We start from the raw sequence: 18,601 nt of genomic DNA, 5'->3' as shown, positions 1-18,601 counted from the left end.
TCAGTCCCCCCGACGGAATCACCCACCATAATGAGGCAGAGAGAGAGACTTTGGATCCTTTTTAGATTCCGTTCTTGTGGTATCCATCTTTTTAGGCATTCACAAAACTGTGGTCGTCCACTCTTGTGCACTTAAAAGACACCTAAAATGATGGGACACTGCCGGAACAGAGACCAGTCCAAAGGGACTCCACATACCACACAAGTGTGTGGTTCCATCGGGTTTTGTTTGAATTGTGATTTTGGGGATTTACACAGAAACCCCGACGTAAGCGCTCAGCGGAGAGCGCAGGATAAACGTGAGCCGTGCCTTGTTCTGATTTTTGGGAGGCAGAATGAACATATAGACAGCAGTACAAGAATAGTCCTTATTTTTATTTTTGCACAGTTCCTCGTGCGGTATAAGGGATTAGATGACTTTGGGTCGAAGCGATTACAGCGCTACCAAATTTATATTTTTTTTATGTTTTGCTGCTATCACACAGTAAAAATGCTTTTTTATAAAGAACAGTTATTTCATCACAATATTCTCAGACCTATAATTTTTTATTGTTTGGCGAAAGTGCAGTATGAGGGCTTTTTTTTGCACGACAAGTTGGAGATTTTTTTGGTACCATTTTGGGGCACATAATATATTTTAATCGCTTTTTATTGAGATTTTTCAGACACAGAATGAACAAAAACAGCAATTCAGTTTTTGTTTCAATCTACTTTTTTTTAGCATGGTTCAATGCTGTAAAATTCATAAGACCAAATTGTTCGTCATGTCAGTACAATTACAGCGATACCAGATTTATATAGTTTTTTTTATGCTTTGCTACCTTTACAGACTAAAAACAATTGCATCACCATATTTTGAGACCTATAACTTTTTATTTTTTTCTTCTGAATGAGCCATATTAGGGTTTTTTTGTGGGACAATTTGGCAATTTTATTTATACCACTTTTTTTTACATATGACTTTTTGATCCCTTTTTATTATGTGTCACCCAGGGGGATATAGGGGACTCGGTAGCCGGGCCTTTTACTTTGTTTAGGATGTCACGGCAGTCGGCTCCCGGGCCCGTACTCTGGGGTCTCTCTTAAGGGGGTTCTTTAGTGTAAAGTTTGTTTTGTGACTCCACCTGTGGCTTCCGGTAACGGTTACCGGCGCTGCTGCAGACTTCCAGGGGTGATGGGATGGCAGCTGGGATGTTTCCGCTCCCCACAGGCGGAGCGAGCCATCGGGGCAGTGTAGATGGAAGGGGTGCAGGTGAGAGATGGCCAGGTCAGGGGGAATGACGGACACTCACACAGGGGATTCGCTTCAGTACCTTTACTGGTGTAACGGCAGGTATGGTCCAGGGTACTTGCTAGGAAGGGTGCACTTCAGGACTTCTCCCCAGTGAGCGGGTATAAGGCCTACTGATCCATGTCTCCCTCTCTCTAAGCTTCTAGCCAGCCAGAAACTTGGCTTAGCTTCTGTGTCGTGCTGCTCTCTCACCTGACCGCTTGGTAGTAGGACCTTTCTTTGGCAACCACTATCCCTGGACGCCGGGGCCTTCGTGGTTCCTAGTCCGGTTATTGCTGGTAGCTTCAGGATGAACAGGGGTCTGGAAGCCTCCTGGTAAGCTGGTTGTCCCTACTGGGTATAGAGGACCCTGTAGGCACGGACTCTGTGTCCGGTTTGTGTCTTGGGGTGAGCCTATGATGCTCCTCTGCCCTCCTCAACTCCTCTCTCCTCTCCTTACTGCCTCCGGCCACACTCGGGGCCCTCAATTCAGCAGCAGACGTGCTGCGTCTTCACTGCTCTCAGTGGCAGAACACTCTCTGAACTACTCACTGCCTAACTCCACCCTCCATATATATATCCCTAACAGGCCTCCCTCTGGTGGTATGAGGTGGAAGGGTGGAGGTGTCTGCATGTAATGAGGGCCTCTTGTGGAGAAGTCCATCCATGCAGCCTTTTGGGTCCTGTGGTACCTGTGAACAGCAGGGTGCCACAATTACATTTCTTGTGTGTCAGTATGATGAAAAAGAGAAATTTTGTTGATTTTTTTTTACGGTATTCACTGTATGAAATAAATAACATTCCATTTTTATAGATCAGATCATTCCGGACACAGCAATACCAATTATGTGTACTTTTTTTTATCTTTATTTTATTACAAACGCTGTGTTTTTAGTGGTGAACTGTCTTTTTGTGATTTTTGTGTGCTTTTTTTTGTATTTTGTTTCTTACACACATTTTATTTTACTATTATCTTTCACTTTTTCACTAAGTCTCACTGTGGGACATGAACAATTTTTACTCTGATCGCTGGTCTCATACATTGCAGTACTCGTTTACTACAGTGCATGAGACCAGCTTATAGCTGGACCTCACAGGCCCCCATACCCTGGGGTCATCAGATGACTCAGGGTACCATGGCAACGATCGGCTCTGGCGATTTCGATCACGGGGGGGGGGGTCGATCCTGCGATAGGAGGTCTTATAACCCCCCTTTTAACCACTTAGTTATCACTGTCACGATTGGCAACGGTGCTTTAGGGGTTAATCAGCCCCGATCGGCTCAAAAACTGACCAGGGTCGATACTGCAGGATGACAGCTGTCATGTGCAGCTGTCACTCGCGGGAATTTTGGCTGCGTGGTGACACTATTCTGTTATTTCCGTTTGACTTTTTAAAACGGCAATGAAGAACTAAGTGCTATTTACGCCGGCCGTTTTAATGCATATTGTTGGTTGTTAAGGGGTTAATAACAATTTAGTGCATCAGTCCTTATAGAAAACTATGGGCTCAGTTTCCACATCAGTTTCCCTCTGATGCTTTTGTGTCACGCTGGAGGGAAAGAAAGCGGACAGCTGGACAAAGGGCAACAAGACCTTAGTAGAAACTAATGTATATAATGTGCAGTTACTATCAAAGAACAGAATATTATAATTTGTTACCAGAGGCATTTTAGCATCTTTCATTTCTTTCATAGCTTGTCTAGTCATTTTAGAGCTGGTGTAACCCCAGCGGCAGAGGTGGAATCCAAGGCCCCAAAATGGAGGCATAAAGGGATACCCTGTAATGCAAAATGAGAGCATCCATAATTATTTTATTTATTACATAGAAAATAATACAGTTGAAAAAAAGATACTTATACATCAAGTTTAGCTAACGGATGGAAAAGATGAATGAAGGAAATGGGAATTAATACATTAGATTTTTTCTCCTATCCACAGGAAGGTATAAGATTATAAGACATGAGCCATTCTATCCTAAAATGGAGAAATTTCTCTCCTGAGCCGTAATGGCAACAACACTGAATCAACAAACATTAGAACGCTATACAGTGGTGTGAAAGTGTTTGCCCCCTTCCTGATTTCTTATTCTTTTGCATGTTTGTGACATTTAAATGCTTCAGATCACAAAACAAATGTAAATATTAGACAAAGATAACACAAGTGAACACAAAATGCAGTTTTTAAATGAAGGTCTTTATTATTTAGGGAAAAAAAAATCCAAATCTTCAGGGCCCTGTGTGAAAAAGTGACTGCCCCCCCCCCAAAACATAAATTAACTGTGGCTTATCACATTGCAATGCATACTGGTCACCCACAGCATTAGCATATACGTTCTGTCTTGTGCAATCTGTGATGAAAGTCACATGACCGAAACGTCTTCACTTTTTGGATTGCCTGCACGTTAAATAAATATATTCAAAATATTCTCCAATTTACTACAAGTGCCAAGTTTTTTCAATACTGAACATTCAGTGACCTGCCTTCATTTTAAATACTGCGCTTGCGCAGTTAATATTGTGGTCTTTAAAAAAAAAAAAGTAACTTCAGCAAAATGGCGCTGGTGGCGGCGCATGCGCAGTAGCATGATAAGGCCAGAACACCAAATAAAGCCCCACCCACAGGCACGCCCGGAGCACAAGCATCTCATTAACTCCAAACTGCAAACACAGATTAAACAACAACCACAAGACGGATTTCTTCACCTCCAGTATCATTTTAATCAGTGTAACAGCACCAACCTGACAATGCCTGTAGGATTCCTTTAACTCTTAGGATAAAAAAGGCTTGCTGCCTTCAGAGATTTAATGAAAGTAGTGAAAAAAAATATAGGGCGGCGATCACCATAAGAGCTTATGTTTTACTAGATGGTGGCCCGATTGTAACGCATCGGTTGTTCTAGAATATGTATGCGGGCGACCGGGCGCAATCAGCAGAGCGGTGTTTAAATTTGGTGCCAATATCGCTGATTGGTCGTGGCCGCCGGCCGCGACCAATCAGCGAATCGTATTAGTGAGGACCGGGGAGCGGCGCTGCCTGTGCGGGTACTTCCGCTGCGAGCAGCCGGGAGATGACCGGCTGCTCGCAGCAGAAGTATCCCGACCGGTGGCGCCGCTCCCCGGTCCTCCCTTCACATTTGCTCCCTTCACACACACACTTGCTCCCTTCACACTTAAATTTGATTTCCATTGATGATTTTTGTGTAATTTTGTTGTCAGCACATTCAACTTTGTACAGAACAAAGTATTCAGTGAGAATATTTCATTCATTCAGATCTAGGATGTGTTATTTGAGTGTTCCCTTTATTTTTTTGAGCAGTGTATATCTTTTTACTCTGATTTATTATTTATTCATTAGCGGTATATATTATTAATGCATATTCAATAAAGAGTATTTTTTAAGTTCTATTTGCTTAGCCCCTTCTGGCCCTTTAGTATCATGGGTTTTGGTGTTTTTTTTGTTTGTTTGATATAGCTGGTTTCTTATCTGGCCCACTTATTATACAATGTGTGCAGAATTATTAACCAATTTGTATGATTAATTTTATTATTGAACAACTACAGAGCTATCGGTTTAGTCCAAAAGGTTAATAGAAACCTGAATAAGAAAGTAAAAGCGAAGTTTTGTCTTTCTTAGGCCGGTTTCACACGTCCGTATATTTCCGGTACAACGACTTTGCACTCCTTGTGAGAGTACCCCGCGCCTCAGGGCCTGTGCGATGGGAGGGGCTGAGAAAACTCTCCCAGAACTTTGACAGTGTTCCCCTGCCTCTGCTGGATTAGAGTTGCGTCTCTCTCGCCTGAACTCCTTGGTTGTCCAACGAACTGTGACCTCTGCCGCCAGCGTTTTCAGATGGGAAATTTTTTTAATAGTTCCGCAACAAAAGCCTTCTGGTACTGCCCTATTTTTGTAGACCTGTTCACCTCAGGAATAAGAGATATAAAATTCTCCTTGTAGCATGGGTCTAGAAGTGTCACCAACCAGTAATGACTGTCACTCAAAATTTTGAGAACGTGAGGGTCACAGGAAAGGCAGCGTAACAAACTCAGCCATGCATGCCAGATTGCTAACAGGCAAGACTTCCATGTCCTCACTAAGAGGACGACTGACCATCCTCTCCTCCTCCTTCTCCTCCTTCCTGTCCTCAGGCCATCCATGCTGAACAGACGGTATGACATTTGTGCAGGTAGTACCATCTACAGTATAGCGCATGAAACTAGCTCCTGTTCTTCCTCCTCCTCCTCATTGTCACCCAATCCATGTTAGGATGAGATGAGGCTGGGCTGTGTGTAGTCACCCTGTATGGTTCCTTGCTCCATCTCATCGTGCTCTGACTGCAATGCATCCTCTTTGATTGTGAGCATAGTGCATTTCAGAAGACAGAGAAGCGGGATGGTAACACTAATTATGGCGTCATTGCCGCTCACCATCTTGGTGGAGTCCTCGAAGTTTTGGAGGATGGTACAGATGTCTGACATCCATGTCCACTCCTGAGGTCTAATATGTGGAGTCTGAACTGAATACCGATGGTTTTGTTAATGCTGGAAGTCAACAACTGCCCTCTTCTGCTCACAAATCCTTCCCAACATCTGCACTGTAGAGTTCCAACACGCGGGGACATCACACACCAGTCTGTGAGCCGGAAGCTGCAGACGCTGCTGAAGCAAGGCAAGGGCGGCTGAAGCTGTAGCTGAGTTTCTAAAACGGTCACACAGGCGGCATACTTTGACAAGCAGATCTGGCAGCTCCGGGTAGGTTTTGAGAAACCACTGAGCCACGAGGTTAAGCACATGGGCCAGGCATGGTACATGTGTGAGCTCGCCTCGCCCCAGAGCCACCACCAGGTTCCAGCCATTGTCACACACGACCATGCCTGGCTGTAGGTTCAGCAATGTCAGTCAGAGATCTGCCTGCTCTTTCAGAGCTATCCACAACTCTTCAGCATTGTGCAGTTTGTCACCTAAGCATATTAGCTTCAGCACAGCCTGTTGCCGCTTGGCTGAGGCAGTGATTTCAGCTTGTGACTGATGTGGTCATTTCGGAGATGGAGGCTGAAGAGGAGGAGAAGGCTGAGGAGGATGAGGTGCAGGAGCTGTAGACTATGGGGGCAACCCTGATTGATCTAGTGCCCGCAATCCTTGGCGTTGGGGGGGATGTGTTCCGTCTCAAGGTCCGACTGGGTCCCGGCTTCCACTATATTAACCCAGAGTGCCATCAGTGAGATGTACGATCCCTGCCCACAAGCACTTGTCCACGTGTCTGTGGTTAGGTGGACTTTCCCTGTAACTGCATTGTTGAGGGCACGGCTAATGTTGTGGGACTCATACTTCTGTAATGCAGGGATGGCACACCAGGAGAAATAGTGGCGGCTGGGGACCGAGTACCAAGGGATGGCCGCCACCACCAGGTTCCGGAAAGCTTCCATCTCCACGAGCCTAAAAGACAACATTTCGAGCGCAAGCAGTCACGAAATGTGGGAATTTAGTAGTGTGGCCTGTGGGGCATTGGCTGCGTATTTGTGTTTGCATTCCAAGGACTGGGGTATGGAGAACTGAACGCTGCGCTGGGACAAGGACGTGCTTGCTGATGGTGCTAGTGGAGAGTGTGCAACGACAGGTGCAGGGCAGGACGCATCTTCCCATACACTATGGACAGGGGATTGGCTTGCATGTACAACAGCGGAAGAATCAGTGGTGTCACCCGCAGACACTGTTCCTGGACCCTGGGGTTCGGCCCACAAGTCGGGTGCTTGACTGCCATGTGCCTAATCATGCTGGTGGTGGTCAGGTTGGTAGCTTTGCTACCCTTGCTGATTCTGGTCTGGCAGGTGGTGCAAATGGCCTTTTTGGGGTTATTGGAAGAGTCTTTAAAAAACAAAAAGACTCGGGAAGACCTAACAGTTGTACTGGCAACTTCCGTCGTGTTGGTGTTACGTGGAACGGTTTCCCGCCTTCTGTCTGTGGCCACCACACTGCCTCTTCCTGCCTATTGGGGTGCTCTGCCTCCTTCACCCTGTGTGCTGCTGTCCTCGCTCTGCATGTCCTCCAGCCAGGTTGGGTCAGTTACTACATCATCCACCACCTCGTCTTTCACTTCCGCACCCTGGTCCTCCTCCTTACTTTCTGGCAATTGAGTCTCATCATTATCCACCTCTTATGACACTTTCCCACCATCGCCTTCGTATGACCATGGCTACTCAAATATTTGGGCATAGCTACATGCAATCTCCTCTTGCCCCACTTCAAGTGGACCAAGCAAGAGGCCCTGATCTATAAATGGAAAAGTGAACAGCTCTTTGGAGTGTCCAAGTGTGGGATCAGTTGTCTCTGGGCACTCGGCATGGTGGGAGGAAGTAGATCAGGGTGAGGAATATGCAGTCCAGACTCACGGCTACTGAGACTTGACCGTGTGGCAGACAGGGTGGTGGTGGCTAAGTGACTGGAAGCATTATCTGCTATCCAACCAATAACCTTTTGACACGGCTCTGTGTTCAATAGTGGTGTTCTGCGGTCCCCTATTACTTGGGACAGGAATGTCAGGCGAGAAGATGTGGGTGTTTGTTGTGGCCCAATTTCAGTTTGTCCACGGCCTCGGCCTCTGCATGAACCATCAGACAATACCTTCCACGCTCACTACAAATGGCTGAATTTGGAGCAAACTTATATGTGATTCGTGTGACGGACAAACAAAAGTTTTAAATAACTGACCAGTAGGTAACTATTTTTAACAGCGCCGACCTCGTGTCAATAAGTTCACTGACACACTGCAAAAAATTTCAATGGAGGCCAGAAATGGTAATATTTTCAACGCAATTATATGTGATTCGTGTGATGGACAAACCACAGTTTTAAATAGCTAGATTTTTACTGCTGTAATATGGAAAGGACCTGGCTGTATTCTGCAGTGTCAACAAGCAAATGGTGCAGAAAAATGTGTTCTCTGGATTGCTTTTTAAGCAAATAATAAATAAGATAAAAAAAAAAAAATTATTCTGGCCCCTGATACCTGAGCCTATTTCTACAAATATCTGTAAAAGCACCTGCAGTCTGCTATATACCCTGCCTGCCTAGCACTGATATCTCTGCAGCTGGATTAGTCCTCAGAAGGACTGTTAGTTGAGATGGATATGTAGAGAATCTTGTAGAATACCTACACTAACTAATAAGGAAATCTCTCCCTAGCTCAGCAGCACCTCTATCTACACTGCCTGATTGCGGAGTAGACTGTGACGAGCACGGCGGTGCCAGGTCTAATATAGACCTGATGACGCTGTGCGGCCAGCCAATCACTGTAATGCCACAACCAACATGACTGCGGCATTACAGTGTGTGGCAGACAATCCCTGCATGTTGATTGGCGCTTAAAGAGCGCCAAACATGCAGGGAGGGGACCCGAGTTCCCGCCAAGCAACCCCGGAAATACTCGGCGAACGCAGAGCATCTCGAGAAGTAAGATGCTCGGGCGAGTACCGAGCAGTAGCGAGCATGCTCGCTCATCACTATATCTTATGATGAGTGTTGTCCTACTTTTTCCTTCACTACATTCAATATTTTACAACTCTGTTTATAATAGTTGAGCACCACATTTTTGTGCACCAGTATTTACCACTCTCCTAAGTTTACGCTTCTTAGGCCACGGTCACACATTCAGTAATTGGTCAGTATTTCACATCAGTATTTGTAAACCAAAACCAGGAGTGGGTGATAAATACAGAAGTGTTGACGTGTTTCTATTATACTTTTCTTCTCACTGTCCCACTGTAAGAGGGAAGACCGGGGTGTAAGTACTGTCAGAACAAGGGATCCGGAACTGCCAGGGCTGTACCTTTGGTTGCAGGGGGAAGACAGACTTCCAGCACAGGAGTCAGGTGACTGGGAAGCTGGGGGTGTGTCCAGAGTGAGAGCTGGGAGGTCAGGTGACCGTAAAACTGGTGGCGTGGCTAGAGAGAGGGAGAGACGAGGACTTTTGTGCAGGAAAGTGAGAGCAGAGTCCCGCTCAGGAGAGCAGTGTGAGAGGGTCCAGGCTCCTGGCTCCAGTACTGGGAGCAAGAGCTGATTGCAGTGGACCGGAGGAGTCAAGCCGACTAGAGAAGAGACGCAGGGTCTGTGGAACTGTCGATAACAACCGGTTCGACTCTGCTATATCTAGTTAAACTGTGAACTATCAGTTAAAGACTTTTGCCTGCTACTTCCCTTGTTTTCCCCGATATTTTCCCCTGTTACTCCCTGTGTGGAGATTGACCCTGTTATTATAAACTTCGTCTGTTTATTAACCTTGTATTGGCTGCTCTGTGTTTCTGTGTCACTGCATCTAAAGTACCCGTGTTACACCACTCCTGATTTTGGCTTACGAATACTGATGTAAAATACTGACCAAATACTGAAAGTGTGAACATGGTCTTACAATGACTATCATTCCATATGAGTCTGTGACAACTTTTTGGCTTTTCTTTTTTCTATGTGGACTTTAGAGATTTAACCATATTTTCTTCAGAGTCAATGTCTCTTTCTCTTTTGACGGTATGTTACATGGAGCAATTGTTTTCCATAGTTTTATACAGGTCATTCATATACTTTTGTAGCTTAATCATGTTCTTCATTAGACTCCTCCACTCAAGACTAAAGTAATGAATTTTTTTTAATCAAGATTCTCTATGTTCCTTTACTACTTTAGTTGCTCTAATTTGTATGTTATGCAATTACAGGGCATCCTCTCTATGAAAGAAAATACATATGCCAGATAAATCGCAGTATGAATTTTTAGGAGATGATCCACTCCAAAATCCCCCTGAAAAGAAAGCCTAGTGGAAAAAATAAAGTGCATGTCATTTCTTTGAAGTAGGTCCTGATGGAATTCACTCCACATTTGGCACTGTTAAATAAAAAGGCTACAAAAAAGCATATAAGGAAAAAAAACTCTTCAAAACTACTTCAGGAAAGGAGACACTCCTTCAAAAACGCCTCCAAAAATGTTATTTCCTGAAGCGGTTTACACTTGAAAAACGTATTAGATTTGTCAAGCTCAAAAAAACTCAATGTGAACATAGCATTAGAAGCCGCTGATTGACATTACATGCTGCTGTTTAGTTTGTGATCCACAAGTACACCGGGATCCTTCTATATAAGTGACTCACCTAATTTTATTCAGTCATCTTGCGTTTCTTCCATTTTTTAATGATTGTGCAAACAGTTGTTACCTTCTTACCAAGCTGCTTGCCTATTGTCCTGTAGCCCATCCCAGCCTTGTGCAGGTCTACAATTTTGTCCCAAAGACAGCTCTTTGGTCTTGGCCAAGGTGGAGAGGTTGGAGAGTGAATGATTGAGTGTATGGACAGGTGTCTTTTATACAGGTAACGAATTCAAACAGGTGCAATTAATACAGGTAATGAGTACAGAGTAGGAGGGCTTCTTAAAGAAAAACTAGCAGGTCTGTGAGAACCAAAATTCTTGTTGGTTGGTAGGTGATCAAATAATTAATTTGCATTTTATTGCATGAAATAAGTATGTAAAAATCATACATTTTGATTTTCTGGATTTTTTTTTAGATTCTGTCTCTCACAGTTAAAGTGTACCTATGATAAAAATTACAGATCTCTACATTCTTTGTAGGTGGGAAAACATGCAAAATTGTCAGTGTTTCAAATACTTATTTTCCCCAGTGTATATCATTAATACATAAGTTGAATAATAGTGGACCCAACACTGAACTTTTGTAACATAATGCCATTTTTCGTGTTAGCAATAACATAAACCTATACCATAGATAGCTTATAAGTATTTTTTATTTTTAAATAATAAAATATTTTCTACTACATCAAATATCTGGAACGACACATCCCTAACATACTTTTGCATACCTTTGACAAACTTCTAAATGTGATAGGGTCATTTATTTAAAGAATAGCCATTGCTTTGATTTTTCTCTCATATATCAATAATATAGGTGAAAATAAGTAACTTTGCAATATATTTTATCAGAGATATTTGCTTCTTTCTTTGCCAGGAATGATAATTCACTCTCAAAATTCTCAATTCACGGGTAAAATCTGTATTCAGTGATACAGATTTTATGATTACTGACATAAGATATGACAATTGCTGCTGATAAGGTTCTATGTAGATGGGAGGAGAAGAATGGAGCAGCAAGAGGCAGAGGTACTCATGTACATAGACTATTATCAGTAGCAATTGTCATATCTCAGTAATGTAACAATCTGTCTTCACTGAATACAGATTTTACCCGTGAATTGAGAATTTGGAGAAAAAAATTGTCAGTCTAGGAGGAGAAAGAAGCAGATTTCTCTGATTAAATATATCTCAAAGTTGCTTATTTTCATGTGTACTACTGATTTACGAAATAAAAATTAAAACGACGGTTACTCTTTAACTACCACTGCCAAAAGCCATAGCCAGTTTCTACTTTTGATCAGCGACAACTCCCGCAGTTGACGCAACGATGTAAATGTTTGAATAGCATGTAATTCATAGTACATATTATGGATGGCTACATAAATAATGCATATTTTCCAAAGCATCAAACCTAATAGTTAATATTTCTCAGGTCAATTAAAATGTCAATGCAAGTTCTGTGGTGAGTGAAGATTCTTATCTGTAGCTTGAATGTTGGATTTTGTATCAACAACAAAATTACCTCTTTTTTTTTCTTCAGAAATCAAATTGGTATCAAATATTTCAAGAAAAAAACATATGAATAAAACAGATCGCATACAAATTGTATACATTTTTCTTACCAATAACATCCTGGTATTGCTTGACAACTGATTTTGGGTCCGGACCCAAAAAAACATAAAAATCCAAAATCCCTCCTGTAGTTCTCCAGGTCAAAGCAGGAGTGGGTTGTAGTATGATATCTAGATAAATATTAACAAATATTATTTTGTGTACAATGTTATGTAGTGTTTATCATTATTATCTAAAATATTATAGAAGGAATATTCTGTATGTATTACGTCATTAGAACTTTTCATCCTCACAGATAATCAATTTTTAACTGTTTTTTTTCCATTCTACATTACATACTTACCCATAGCATTGCTGTTAAGCAGGAATACTCCATGAGCTGAACCATCTTTTTCAAATGCAACATAGAAAGGATGAGTTCCATACAGGTTTGCATCTTTCTAGAAGTATGAGAATCAAACAGACACTGTCAAACATACAGAAAATGATAAAATAAAAGGTTCTATCGACGCACTGTTCTGTGTTTTACATCCATGCCGAAGTTGTTCTAGCTGTGCCTCCGGCGGTTATGTGGCATTATTATATTATGTGACTGACGCAGCCAATCAGCAGCAGTGGATCAGTGGTAACCATCACTCTTCCATGAGATAGAACAGTTGTTTTATTTTATTTCTTTTCATAAGTGAATAGTACACATTGAAATAGGAAACTGTAATATATCTTAGTAGAGAAATCTGCTTCTTTCTCCTTCTGCACTGATCTTTCCTTCTCAAAATTCTCAGTTCACGGCTAAAATCTGTATTCAGTGAACATATATTACCCCATTTGTGAGATAGGAGATGACAGTTAGAGCGCATAACGTTCTATGGAGAAATGTAACTGCTGCTTCAGGAGATCTTGCAGCAGAATGTCTGCCTCTAGTTCCTTTCATCTCCATAGAATTTTATGAACACCAACGGTCATCTCCTATCTCAGTTATTTTAAAAGTCTGTGTTCATTGAATACAGATTTTACAGTTTGTGCCATGAATTGAGAGTGAAAGTTCAGTCCAGGAGCAGAAAGAAGCACATTTCACTGATAATATATATAACAAATAGGGATGAGCGGACGTGTGGAATCTCTCTCTTTCCGCAGTTCAGCACCAGTTTTACAGTTCGGGTTCGTTCATCTCTAATTAAGAAGTTTCTTATTTTCATTTGTACTAAAGATTTATGAATTAAACATTTGATAAATATGGAATGTGAGGATTCGCAAGTCTTTGTGAAAAGCCTGGATAAACCCTTTTGCAAACTAAAGTATAAATATAAATATATGGTAGAGCAAGAAAGATAGATAGATAGTGTAGGAAAGGCATGTAGGATAAGGTTAAAACCTAGAACTAAGCACTAGAGGTCCTGATTAGAGGCACCTGGCTAGCTATGACTAGAAATAGGCAGAGTGTTCACTTGTCGCGGCCAGCTAGGGGAGCTAGGCAGTGATGAGCGCAAGTGCTCATTACTAGAGTTTGCCAAGGGTGCTTGGGTATGCACTGAGTAGCGCGGGTGCTCATGTGAGATGTTTGCGTCCCGTGCGGCTGCCTGTTTTGCGGCTGTTAGATAGCCACAAAACACGCCGGAATTGCCTAGCAAAAGAATTAAATTGTTACTGGTCTCGGAAAATGGCAGCACAACCCAAATACATTTTTGTTTTGCACATTTCTGATTTTTTTTTCACCACTAAAATAATAAAAAACTGGATGTGTTTGGTATCACTATAATCAAATTGATGAGGAGAATTATATTGCAAGGTAATTTTTACCACAATATGTACACTGTAAAAACAATTCTCAGAAAACAATGTCAGAATTGCGTTTTTTTCCACAATTTCACCGCACTTGGAATTTTTTTTCCATTTTCCAGTACTCTGTGTGGTAAAATGAATGGTGTCATTCAAAAGTACAACTCGTCCCGTAAAAAACGTATGTCTATGTGGGCAAAAAAATAAAGGAGTTATGGCTCTGGGAAAAAATGGAAACAAAAAAATGGAAATTGGCCGTGGCATGAAGGAGTTTAAAGAACTGTGCAAGTTTATGGAGTCCGGTGCCTGTGTGAACTCTAGTGCCTACCTGAGAGAGTGAATCCGTGAGATAGATAGATAGATAGATAGATAGATAGATAGATAGATAGATAGAGGCATAGATAGATCGATAGATAGATCGATAGATAGATAGATAGATAGATGAATAGATAGATAGATAGATGCTCAATGAATAGTTACCACCTTCCTTACCCGAGGTATTAAGTCTCTATTCCAAAATGTTAATTTTGTCCAGTTCAGGTCAAGGTTAATTGAAGTAAGATGTTCACCCAGTCCATAAAGAAAGTTTGAAGGAAGGGAGGTGGACATCTGAATAAATTGGTCTGCAAACAGCAATGGAGCCAGAGAAGTGTTTAATCTAAAGGAAACAAAAATGAAGAGATCTGTAATAACACTGAGAAGTTATCATTAGCGTTTTACATTTTCTTCGCTCTGCTTAGCATTAGGATATGTTGTCAACCATCAGCACCAGACAGACCCTTTCGACTTATAATGGGATATATCAGATTTCAAACATGGTGTCTGTCATTTCACCATGATGCATTATTTGTTCTACTAAAAATAATCAAATCTGCAATGCAGCCTCCAAAGTAGATGTGAACCTAGCCTCATTCTTTTTTTGTCATAAAGAAATACTCAAATGGCAATAAATGTTTTTAGGGCCATGTTCACAAGGCACAAATGCGTCATAGGCATATCTCCAGCTAAGTGGGCTCAACTCATTCCCACTTGAGTAAGAAAATCTAGATCAGGATAGTTTCTCTTATTTTTTTACAATTTTTTTTTGTTTTTATTGACGCGTTTATTTTTACTTTATATATTTTTTTATATTATTCATTGTGTTTATTATTTTGATGAGTTTTCTATTTTTTCTATACTGATGCTAGAAAATAAACATATGTAAACTATGCAAGTGCAGAAGATCTTTTCTTAAATCCAACCCATTAATATCAATGGGCTACAAATGACACTTGTACCTATTATATTCTACGGGGCTGTGCACATGTCACATTTTTTCGTCGATGGGAATAATTGGAGAAGTCCAATTTTGATCTGAGTGTCAAACCAAGGCGACAAAGCAAGTTTTCGGGAACCTGAAAAAAAATCAGACCACCCTTGGGTGACTTTCAAGTGCGGTCTGATTTTCACAGACTGACAGAATGGAGAAGGTGGATACATTTTTTTTCCCTCTCCACATCTGAGAAAAACTGATAACATTCTGATCAAAATCTGATCAGAGTAATCAGACCTTTTTTCTTGGATGTGGAGAAAACGGTCGGGTGACCCTACCCTCAGAGAAATAGGGCTAGATTGTAGAGAGGGTAACTACATCGTGGCTTCCACAAATTGAGGTCCCAGAGGTTGGCTCCATCATCTCAGTTTAAGCATATGCCAAAATATTAAGCATCAATTTTGTTCAGATTACATGAGATTGCCCAAAGTCACCACTAATATCTATCCTTGGCGTGGCCACTCTGTCTCATTGAGCCAGGTTGCTATTCTAACAGCAACACTTTAGCCTATATTATTTTCTTCTAAACCGACATTATAACAGATCTGTGATATTATATAACACCGCGATCATCATGCTGTGAATGAGCTGAGCCAGCATTCATCAGCAGACTTTACTTGAATTCCTCACATACCCAGTTCTCCCTAAAAACCCTTACAAGCATATCAGGCACATTTCAGCATGATTAAAGTGCACTTTAGAGGTAAGCAGACCATTCCTATTATGCTCCGCTACTTCTCTGGTCCAATTTCGACTAAATTAACATTTGTTTACAATATTGTAAAAGATGCTTTTAGCCATCTGTCTTGCAGTTTTAAATTACAGAGTTTGTGGACAGGCATGTGGTTCAGTAGGAAATATACATGAAATTGGCATTCTAATATTGTACAAAAGCATATTACCCAGTGCTGAGGAGTAAAATATTCCTCTGCATTTCTAATGTAGATTGATTGGAAAATTTGTATGTATCCCCAGTCTTATATGGACAAGACACAGCAGTAAATATTGAAAATACTCTTATGCTTAGTTGCTCATATAAAAGCTCATCCATATTTATAAACTTGGCTTTACCAAATGTATATATATATATATATATATATATATATATATATATATATATATATATACACTGCTCAAAAAGATAAAGGGAACACTCAAATAACACATCCGAGATCTGAATGAATGAAATATTCTCATTGAATACTTTGTTCTGTACAAAGTTGAATGTGCTGACAACAAAATCACACAAAATCATCAATGGAAATCAAATTTATTAACCAATGGAGGCCTGGATTTGGAGTCACCCCCAAAATTAAAGTGGAAAAACACACTACAGGCTGATCCAACTTTGATGTAATGTCCTTAAAACAAGTCAAAATGAGGCTCAGTATTGTGTGTGGCCTCTACGTGCCTGTATGACCTCCCTACAACGCCTGGGCATGCTCCTGATGAGGTTGCGGATGGTCTCCTGTGGGATCTCCTCCTAGACCTGGACTAAAGCATTCGCCAACTCCTGGACAGTCTGTTGGTGGATGGAGAGAGACATGATGTCCCAGATGTGCTCAATCGGATTCAGGTCTGGGGAACGGGCGGGCCAGTCCATAGCTTCAATGCCTTCATCTTGCAGGAACTGCTGACACACTCCAGCCACATGAGGTCTGGCATTGTCCTGCATTAGGAGGAACCCAGGGCCAACCGCACCAGCATATGGTCTCACAAGGGGTCTGAGGATCTCATCTCGGTACCTAATGGCAGTCAGGCTACCTCTGGCGAGCACATGGAGGGCTGTACGGCCCTCCAAAGAAATGCCACCCCACACCGTTACTGACCCACTGCCAAACTGGTCATGCTGGAGGATATTGCAGGCAGCAGATCGCTCTTCCCGGTGTCTCCAGACTCTGTCACGTCTGTCACATGTGCTCAGTGTGAACCTGCTTTCATCCGTGAAGAACACACGGCACCAGTGGTGACTTTGCCAATCCTGGTTTTCTGTGGCAAATACCAAGCGTCCTGCATGGTGTTGGGCTGTGAGCACAACCCCCATCTGTGGACGTTGGGCCCTCATACCACCCTCATGGAGTCGGTTTCTAACCGTTTGTGCAGACACATTTACATTTGTGGCCTGTTGGAGGTCATTTTGCAGGGCTCTGGCAGTGCTCCTCCTGTTCCTCCTTGCACAAAGGTGGAGGTAGCGGTCCTGCTGCTGGGTTGTTGCCCTCCTACGGCCCCCTCCACGTCTCCTGGTGTACTGGCCTGTCTCCTGGTAGTGCCTCCAGTCTCTGGACACTACGCTGACAGACACAGCAAACCTTCTTGCCACAGCTCGCATTGATGCGCCATCCTGGATGAGCTGCACTACCTGAGCAACTTCTGTGGGTTGTAGAGTCCGTCTTATGCTACCACGAGTGTGAAAGCACAACCTACATTCAAAAGCGACCAAAACATCAGCCAGAAAGCATTGGTACTGAGATGTGGTCTGTGGTCCCCACCTGCAGAACCACTCCTATATTGAGGGTGTCTTGATAATTGCCAATAATTTCCATCTATTGTCTATTCCATTTGCACAACAGCATGTGAAATTGATTGCCAATCAGTGTTGCTTCCTAAGTGGACAGTTTGATTTCACAGAAGTTTGATTTACTCGGAGTTATATTCTGTTGTTAAAGTGTTCCCTTTATTTTTTTGAGCAGTGTATTTTTTATGTTTTATTTACTTTTACATAATAAAACACTGAAAAATTATTTGTTTTTCTGTCCCTATATTTTGAGAACCATAAGTGTATGTGTATACATTGAGAATTTGCAGCAGTTTTTTCTGCACCAAAAACTTTACAGAAAAAAAACAATTCTTAACATACATGCATTTTTTATGCAGCTTTGACACTTTTTTGCATGCATTTTATGTGTTTTTAATTGCATTTTTTTTTCTCATTCATTTGAATAGGTAAAAAAGCTACAAAAACGCTGAAAAAATTGACATGCTGCAGAGTTGATAAAAACGCATAGATGGTTTAAATCCGCAAGAAAAAAATAAGCAGCATGTGCATGAGATTTCAGAAATCTCATTAACTTTGCAGGTACTATAAATGATACATTTTTTCTGTGGAAAATAACCCATCAAAAACTCAGAATGTAAACAAACACCAACTGTTTTTATTTTTTTCCATCAACAGGACAGTATGTGTTTATTTGCAGCAAGATGAGTTGATGATCTTATTAGTACCATTCTGGCTTATGTTCAACTTATGATCAATAAATAATCAAATACTCACCTCTCCCCGCTCCCCTGATACTCCGGTCTCCTCAGCGTCTTCTGACCCTCTGCATTTCTCAGCATAGAAGGAGCTCTGTAGTGACGTCATCGAGACCTCTGCTCTGAGACGTCATAGAGCTCAGACGCAGAGGGAGAATGATGGGAGAGGGTATGAAACAGTTGAAAGCAGTCTGATGCCCCCCCCCCCCCGACTCACGGACCCCACATGTCAAATGCTGGTGTCCCCAACTGCGAGTGGGCCCCCTCATTTGTCCAGGACCCTGTCACTTGCC

At 42.0% G+C, this 18,601-nt stretch overlaps 1 protein-coding gene across 2 annotated transcripts in view; it reads right to left on the bottom strand.

The window, feature by feature from the left end:
* The window catches only part of LOC141272921 (lysosomal alpha-glucosidase-like), a 352,018-nt gene that overhangs the window by 200,623 nt on the left and 132,794 nt on the right, over positions 1-18,601 (bottom strand). For both annotated transcript variants that reach the window (XM_073684115.1, XM_073684114.1), the window contains 4 exons: positions 14,237-14,402; positions 12,312-12,408; positions 12,019-12,138; positions 2,931-3,049 (listed from right to left, as the gene is read on the bottom strand). In XM_073684115.1, the coding sequence (XP_073540216.1) occupies positions 2,931-3,049; positions 12,019-12,138; positions 12,312-12,408; positions 14,237-14,402 (502 nt within the window). The remainder of the gene's footprint in view (positions 1-2,930; positions 3,050-12,018; positions 12,139-12,311; positions 12,409-14,236; positions 14,403-18,601) is intronic.

The sequence above is a fragment of the Phyllobates terribilis genome, unplaced genomic scaffold, assembly GCF_046119375.1.
Source record: "Phyllobates terribilis strain yellow unplaced genomic scaffold, ASM4611937v1 Scaffold_5__5_contigs__length_657084704, whole genome shotgun sequence".
NCBI lineage: Eukaryota > Metazoa > Chordata > Amphibia > Anura > Dendrobatidae > Phyllobates > Phyllobates terribilis.
The sequence above is the reverse complement of the archived record's forward strand: the minus strand, read 5'-3'. Positions and strand labels throughout refer to the sequence as shown.